Raw genomic sequence first — 8,611 nt, forward strand, 5'->3', positions numbered from 1 at the left:
CTTTCAAAAGTATTAAGCTTAATATATAGACCAATGCAGTTCAGAAGGGATCTGTGAAGGTCTCTGGTCCAACCTCTGCTAAAAGCAGGATCAATCTCATAGTTAGACAAGTTTGCTCAGGACCTTGTCCAGTCAAGTTTGGAAATGCTCTAAGGATGGAGATTCCACCCCTGCTCTCTACAATCCTGTCCTGGTCTGTGACCATGCTCATTGTAATTTTTTAAAAATTACATCCCATTGGAATTTCCCTCAGTGCATCTCATGCCCATTGTGTCATCTTTTAGCTGCACATCTCCAGAGTTTGTCTCTGTCTTTTCTCGACCCCATTAGTAAGTCCTGCTGCATCACTGAGATTGGGGTATTTTTATTTGCCCCCAATTTCCAGAGCACTGGGAAAGCAAAGAGAGGTGCAAAAGGTCTGAACTGCCCTTAGGGGCTGTTTGTTGTTTCCAGGGGTCTGCAGCTCAGATCCAGCAGTGGCTCTGTTTCAGCCCAGCTGAAATACTGGGGCCCCCAGGACCAAGTTCCCTAGCAAAGCCAGACCTTGGTTTGTCTCAACACAGGCAGAGAGACCAGCCTCCAGCCGCTGGTGCCATTGCATCTGACTGCAGCAGGCAGGGGTGCATGCCCCTGGGTGCCTACGAAAACGTCTGTGACATTGCAAGGCAGCGTGGCATGGTCCTTCACCCTGGGGACCTGTCGAACAGGCCCCTCCTGCCACCCAGCAACAGGAGGGAACAAGCAAGGGAGTTCCTGCTGCAGCAGACCCGGGAGCCTGTCTCTCCAGAATTCCCTGCGTGGGACTGCATTTCACTCCGGGCTGATTCCCCTGGCTGGTGTGGGACTGGTCATGTCCCAGCTGCCTGAATGGGCATTGCTTCGCTGGAAGAGCAGGAGGATGGGGCAGGCGTCAGGATCCTTTGACTGCACTGTGTCTGCAGGTGCTGCATGCCCTGAGCATGACCTGTACCAGCAGCTGAACTGCAGTAGCACTGGGTGGGGACAGAAAAATGAGCCTGCAAGTAGCAAGGCAGTTCCTGGCCCTGGAGAGCGTAAGGAAATGGTCTGAGGGTCAAGTCAGTGCTGGCCCAGTATGCAGAGGGTGGAGGAGCTGCTCATCCTGCTGCATCCCACCCCATCCATCAGCCCCAGGCACCCCCATGACTGGGCAGCTGCAGCGGTTAGGGCTGGTGAGGGTTAAACCCCAGTTCAGAGCCCACTCCCTCCAGCTCACCAGCTGTGCTGGAACCAGCTGGAAATGGGACTGCCATGGCTGTGGTAGGGACTGCCTGCAGGACCAGGCATCCTGCTCCCTCCAGACCAGGGAGGGTGGATGCAGCTGTGCAGGGAGAGACAAGGATTGCTGCAGAAGGGTTTGGGCAGTCCAGGAGAACCAGTTACTCCAGGATGTACAAACCCTGCTTGTTATCACCCCCAGCACCTGCATACAGGGTGCTGTGCAGGTCCAAATGTGCAGGAGGAGTTTGTGGTCTCTGGCCTGGGTCCCCTGTCAGGTCAAAGAGTGCTGGGCCCTTTTCAAACCCTGCCTCTTGCTTCCGAGCAACACTGGCTCTGCCCATGGGTGAAGTGTGAAGGTGGCCCTGTAAGCAGTGGGGTCAGTTCAGAATTTCCACAGAACCCTTATTTGATAAAATTCCTGGCCACAGGCTGGCTCCTTCCTTGATCAGCCATGGATGGATATCTGGCTTCACGCTGGCAGGCTGCCCTGGTGAAGGTCGGCTCCTGCCTGGGGCAGAGGGCAGTCATTTGCAGAGATAGTGCAGTTGCTTATCTCAGGGTTATGGCCAGTCACCTCCTGCCAACTGCTGTTTCCTAAGAGTCCCTGCTTCTAGAGTCATCAGAATTTGCAAAAATCTTAGAGATCCTCTTAACATGATTTTATCTTTGAAGGAAAAAGGATTAATAATGACCCACTGCCGCACTGACTTCAAATGTAGAAGAGCCAACAGTGCCTGTGTTTTTTAAAGATCCTGTTTTTAAAAAAGCTTACTTGCACACGAGGAGGTCTCTCTGTATTGCCAGAGAAGGGTTAATGATGCTGATGTTTGCCACTGATGTTCTGACTCTGTGATTTATCCCACACAGGCTACCACATTTTCCAGTTCTCATTCTCCCTTGTGTAAGAGCTACTCTTCAACAGAGTTGCTGCAACCAGAGGTTCCCACTCTACCCCACCACCTACTGTCAGTAGACAAACAGCTTTGAAAAGGAAGGTAGCAACTTTAATAAAAAAGTCCCAGAAAGGTGACACCAAAATGGTTCCTCCAGAACAGAACAGAATGCTGCAAAACACCCTGGCACGGGCTCTGCTCCACTTCTCATCCCCAGAAGGCAACCTCGTACCTTGCTCGATGTGCTTGATGGCATCCCTTAGTGTGATGACTCTGACTGATGTTCTGGGGAACTGGAAGGTGGTCCCTGTTCTACCCAGGACAAGATTAGGGCCCAAATATGCCTAGGTTTCAAATGTAAGTTATTTCAATGTTTTGAGGCTGTGGGTCCTGCACAGCACATCTGTGTTGTTGAGCAGGGAGCCTTCCTTCCCAGGCTGGGAAGACAGGATGGTTAGATGGCTACAGGGGACACCAGTTGCTTCCTCATGGCAGGGGCTGAGATGCCAGCCCTGCTACCAGTCTCATGCCCCAGGAACTAGAGACAGAAGAACTGCTAGTTTCCCCTCCCACCAGTAGTTCCCATGCTGAACAACTTGCCCACAAACCCCACTGCTGCTGCTATTGGTGCACGGTGCTAAAATTAAGGACAGCAAGGTCACTGAAGGCCTGATATCACCCATAAAGTGTTACATGGTCCGTGCTGTTGTCTAGGCAGCAGTGGAGGTGGGCATCCTCAGCTCGACCCTCCCTCTGGAGACCAAAGTGTTTTGGTCTCTACTTGCTCTCCCTGGGGCCTCTTTAACTCAGCATGAAATGGCTGACGGAGCTGGACCGAAAGCAAGCAGTACACACACATTGGGCCCAGACCACATCTCCATCACTGCAGGAAAGTTTGTGGAGGTCTTTCTGATACGGTAGGGAGATCAATGCATCTCCATACCGAGCCCGTTTCGCAGAGCATGTCTTGACTAACAGAGAAGTCCCTGAGTGCCAGCGCTGTGCTGTCAGCTGGTCTGCAGAGAGAAGGACTGAGGGGAGCACCTAACTTCGTCTCGGAGGCAGATTCTTCAGGATGAGAAATCACAAATAAATAAATTTTGGCAAAGTTTTAAACAACTGAAAAGAGGCATCTGTAATGGAAAGTGCTGAATAACCTATTTCATAGGTGTTATATATGTTTCCGTCCTACACAAGTGTCTTTATGGTCAGCTGAACACTACATCAGGAACACAGGAGGATGGAGATACAGGTCTCTGGGTCTCCTCTCCTCTCTCCTGAGATTTGTATTTTGAGTCAGCCGGGAAGTTTGTTTCCATGTTGAGCCACCGCTGGTTTGACAGCTGAAGCACTAAATCCTTTCCTAGACTTTGCAGCTGTCCACGGCTCCAGTAGTTCTTTGAATCAAGATCTTCTGAGTATTTCATTAAGTGCCACTTAGAAAGTGCCTGGGACCTTGGTGAGATTAGGTAAAATGTACCTAAGGCCTCTATACAGCCAGCAGCTGGATTTTGCTTAGGAAATCCTCTGTCCTGTCTGATTTTGTAGTCTCCCTCTCCCATTGAGTACATCAGTGTACAGACAAGGTCCCCAAGCCGGGGAGACAGCTGCACCTCAGACAGTCTCTCCAGCTGTGAGCCCTGTTGAACCAGTTCTTCACATCCATTCGGTGAGGTCTGCAGAACTGGTCCAGCCTGTCAGCTGGATTCTGCCGATCTGCACCAGCCCGCAGTCAGGACAGCTTGCAGCGGCTCTGCTGCTACCAGGTTGCTTGTGTTGGGCCCTCTGAGACAACGGCAGTGGGTAGGAGTGAGTGTGATGTATTTAGAGAGGATGCAAGAAGGGTATTCACTGTTCAAGGGGTGCCTTGAGTACTTGTGCACAGAGTGGTAACAATGTGCCCAGCAGATCGGTATAGCACAGCTTGCTCCATATTTTTGGTGATGGGTTTGCAAGAGTAGCACAACAGAGTCCTTGCTTGGTGCTACTCCTCTTCATCTACTTGCTCCTTGTATTCACACTCTGGTCCTTTTCTGTTTCCCTATAAATACAGTAAAAAGAGATGTGAATACTTTAACAGACCCTGATGATATCTAAGAAATTCAAGTTCTCTCTAATAAAGACTTCTAAAGTCAAACCACAGGGACTCAGGAGACCATTGACCACCAGCCAGATGCAATACAGAAGGACCAACAGACTTCTGGGTGACAAACAGGATGTCCAGGATGTCCATGATGTCCATGTGTGCAGCTGTGTCAGCTTCTGAGTTGGACATTGTGGGCTGCCCAGTGATATTCAGGATCAGCCCAGGTCAGGGTATGAGTAAGGATGCTAATATTTTGTCACAAAATGATTTTTTTTCCCCCCTTGAAGATCTAGACAGGTGACCAAACACTTGACATTGTTGGGGTTGATATTCCCCCAGGTGCCTGCCCTTGTGCAGAGTGGGGGATGCCATGGCTGTGGTGCTGCACAGGGGAAGAGGTGTAAGGGAGCCCAGACTTCTGAAAGCAGCCATAAGTCATGAAAGAGGACTCCTGGCATGAACTTCCACAGCATTTCAGGGTAAAGTATCAGGGCAAGAAGAGCTGCAGGGTGCTGTTTTTTGGTGAGGGACCGTTCAGGTCAGTGGGGTGACTTGAGGAACACAGACTGGTCAAGGAATGGAGGAGGGCTGCTGGTTCCCAGTGCCCTGCACGCATGGGCACTGTGCCACAGCTACTGGGCTATGCTGTGCCCATGGCTGTAAAACACCCCCAGCAGCCAGGAGCAAACAGACCGAGTACAAAACCACAAAAACCCAGCGGTGAAAGATAAGCTCTTGGGTCAATAATGCTCTGGGCTTGGGCCAGCTCTCCCAGTGCTGCACAGGACTGAGCCTCCAAGGGTCAGGGACTCACAGATGCTTCACTCATGCTTATCCTGCCTTTGGTGAAGCTGGCTCTGTCAGGGATGGTCTCTGCTCCAGCTGGTGTGGTTTGGGGACACCAGAAGAAGGAAGGACCTATGTCCTTGGGGTGGAAAGGGACAACGGAGACCATCAGAGATGGTGCTCTGGAGGTGCTGGGGTATGCAGGCTCATGGGTGCCCACCATGGTAGAAGGTGGGACAGGGAGGAAAGAGAAATCCCATGTTCCCCTGCCATGGGCGTACACCGCAAATGGGAGGTTTTCCTTCTGGTAGCTGGGCCTGTCTGATTGCTTCTGCCTGTGCATGGGGGAAATGGAAGCCACCATGTCTGGCCTGTGCCTATGCCCCTCTGTGCTGGCTGCCTGGAGGAGGTAAAGGATGCTGAAGGCACCTTGCGCACACACAGAAATACAGAGACATGTTTGGGTTTGACTTGTGCACCACCTCCCCTCATGCATCCTGCTAGGGAATGGTGCTTGCCCTGCCTGGAGCCACATGAGTTGGGTGACTATCAGAGACCACAGATGAACCAGAGAGGGGAAAATGTGCAAGCAGGAATACTCCATGGGGAACGCAGGATCCTGGGGTCTGCAGGACCCTGCCAGTGCAGTGCTTGGACTGAGCCAGTGTGTGATGGAATGCATCGAAGGCCTCTGCTCCTCCATGGAGCTGGATTTGGCCTGATCAGTGCATGCCTGGAGGTCTGTGCACAGGGCTGACAACAGTTTCCTGGGTGGGCATGCATCACCCTCCACCCTTCATCACCCCAAAGCGTTCCCCGGCCATGTGCTGGCGATAGGCATTGGGTCATCCAATGTCAGGTGCTGGCAGAGACTTTGGTCCCCAACAAATATTGCTTAGGAGTGGTCTGCCCCACTGACCCAGGAAGCAGGAGGGACAAGTGATGACAGGGACCTTGCACACATTTCCCGCTGGGTTCCCTGGGTGATGCCACCAGCTCCCTGGGTGTTGTCCTTGAGCGACGAACCCAGGCATGCACCCAACAAAGGACAGACATTGAATGGTGACAAAGCCCTCGGCCAAGCTTTACAGGCTGGACTGAACAGGCTTAGCATTAGCAATTAAAAATCCCAGAGCAAATAAAGGAGGGTGTTGGTTACTGCTGCCCTTCCTTATATATAGCTGCAGTATCCAACTAATTCTCATTACAAGCTCTTATCTGGAGGCGCATCAAGGAAATTCTTGAAGGAGGTAGTCCCAAGGGCACATGGGTGGAAAACCACCCTGCGACCTGGTGGTGGAGGGTAAAGCTCAACTTCTGGTCCGGGCATCCTGGTAAGTGTAGGGCAGTAAAACACCATGACTTACACTGCAGCTTCCACGCTCCCGGGAGAGTGGAGAAAATTTTCTGGGTGCCTCTTGTAGTTGCTGCCAACAAGAGAAGAAATGCAGAAAAATCAGTAAATAATAATAATGAAAATGTTTCTCACTGGTTGTGAGAGGCTTTATAAAAAAACTGTGCAAGGAAATCTCTCTTGAGTGACTTGCAGATGGGGATCATGTCATTTGGCAATCTTCCTGCATTATGCAGCGGTAGGTATATACCTGGGGGCACTGACCTGGCTGAGATGCCAAAAACTGAAGAGACGTGAGTCTGGTCTCAGCTCTGATACTCACCCGTCTGTCAGCGGGAGACATCTTCCCCATCTCTGCCTTCTCTTTGTCTCATGTACTGTTAGAAAACCATTAGCTCCTTGGGGCGAGGCTTGGCTCTGGTACGTGCATGCATGGTTAGCTCCTGGCTGGGGCATCTTCCTACTGTCATCATCCTTTTGTCAGGTACTGTACAGCTCCAAGCACTGTCGGGCTGTTTGTTAATTAACTCGAGCTAATTGGCTCCACCAGCCTTACCGACATGCTGACAGGGAGGAACATCCCCTTGGGAGGAGGCAGGACACTGTGCAGCAGTGCTTTTCATGACTTTTCCACCTCCGTTAAGCTTTGCAGTGGTGTTGCTGCTCATAGGTGAGACCAAAACTGAGCCCTTTGCAGCAGCTCTTGGCTGACCTGGATGCTTCCGTGTCACCGCCAGCCCCTCCATGCAGTGCAGGGGCTGATGCTCAATGTGTGGGTTCCTCCTGCTCATGCGCTGTAGGACCAGGCTGCAGAACCCAGCCAAGGTCCACACTGCCTGATCTTTCTGCCCGCTGCATGACTACCAAACAAACCAGGCATGTTCTAGACCAGCCTGAGGTTAAGAAAGCATAATCTCAAAGCCAGTGTTCAAACATGGCACTTTGTACCTAGTTACCACGTGTTCAACATTTGTCACCGGGCTGTGTACAGGACATCATACCTGTGCCCTGGTGACACAACCTTTGCCTGTTTTTTCACTGTTCCCCATTACCTTGCTGGACATACGTTCACCGCTAGTAAAACCTTCCCAACCTGGGCAGCCCAGTAGCGCACACTGATGTGATGGGCGTATGCCAACGAGCGGCCATTTTTGCTTACTCACACGCCATTTACACAGAGATTTTGGTGCTAAGCGACAGCTTGGATCTGGGTTATTCTTATTGACTTTCTTTACTTACCCAGGCTGTATCACTGGGAGACAACTCCTGCGCCCTGTCCCTCTGCTACTGAAAGCTGTCATGACAGAACAGCGGCTCTCCAGGACTCTTGACTCACAGCATCGTCTGATGGGAAGAACTGAGAAAATAAACACCAGATGGTAGTCACCTCTAATTTCCACAAAAATCCCTCTTCCCAGATTCATTCAGACAGGCACATCTCATCAAAACGAAGTTCCTGCCCATCATTAATCTATTCCAGAGCATTTTACAATCTAATGTTACTCCTGAAGAGTAGCTGTCACCAGCAGGAAGGTCTGGCTGCCCTGCCAAGACCTCTTTATTCCCCAACACTAGCAAAGCATCCCTGTGCATGCCGAGCTGTAGGTACCTTTCCCCTGAGGGTCCATCTGGCTGGCCGATGCTGCAGGGACCAGCAGGCTCTTCCCTTTGGTCTTTTTGGATGCTGTTCACCAACTGGAAGATGCTTTGGAGCTTTCCAGCATGTGATAGTGCTCCTCCAAGTGCACGTTTCCATTTCGGCTTTGCTGGAGCCACGAATTAGTTAAAACCTAGCTCCGTAAAGGGGATCTCGATGTTGAATGTGTACCAGAACATCCAGAAGACGAGGCTGGAGGCGAGCAGCAGAGCTCCCAAGTAAACGAAGAAGTCCCAGGAGCTTAGTGGAGCAAAAATTCCCAGGAAGAGGATGATCAGCCCGGCCACATCGCACAGCACAGCCAGGAGGAGTATCACAGCACATCTGCCGATGACCTCGAGGAGGCCCATGGTGGACCCCCCCAGCAGACGCCCTCAGGGCGGGGGCAGAGGGGCTGGCAGCATCTCGGCAGTCTCTCCCTGGCTGCCTCTGCTAGCAGACTGCCAGGAGGAAGTACAAATGTCACAACACACCTTGCCGAACAATCGGGAGGGAGCACACGATACTGCTTTAACCGTTTCATCGCCCTGCCATCGCTTTGCCTCTGCCTGTCCTGGAGCGGATCCTAGGGGTGCATTTCTCTGCATGGTGTGTGT

General features: G+C 51.6%; 1 protein-coding gene across 1 annotated transcript; it reads right to left on the reverse strand.

Moving 5' to 3' along the window:
• Window positions 1-8,137: 8,137 nt before the first annotated feature.
• LOC104839294 (putative transmembrane protein) lies at window positions 8,138-8,365 on the reverse strand. The gene has a single exon (XM_010579500.1). The coding sequence runs from the start codon at window positions 8,363-8,365 to the stop codon at window positions 8,138-8,140; it is 228 nt and encodes a 75-aa protein (XP_010577802.1).
• Between the last annotated feature and the right edge of the window lie 246 nt (window positions 8,366-8,611).

This window comes from Haliaeetus leucocephalus, unplaced genomic scaffold (genome assembly GCF_000737465.1).
Source record: "Haliaeetus leucocephalus isolate CR32 unplaced genomic scaffold, Haliaeetus_leucocephalus-4.0 Scaffold657, whole genome shotgun sequence".
In the NCBI taxonomy this organism is placed as follows: Eukaryota; Metazoa; Chordata; class Aves; order Accipitriformes; family Accipitridae; genus Haliaeetus; species Haliaeetus leucocephalus.

Excerpts from the sequence above, each read along its gene's own strand:
- LOC104839294 (XM_010579500.1), bottom strand. The coding sequence starts at position 8,365 with ATGGGCCTCCTCGAGGTCATCGGCAGATGTGCTGTGATACTCCTCCTG.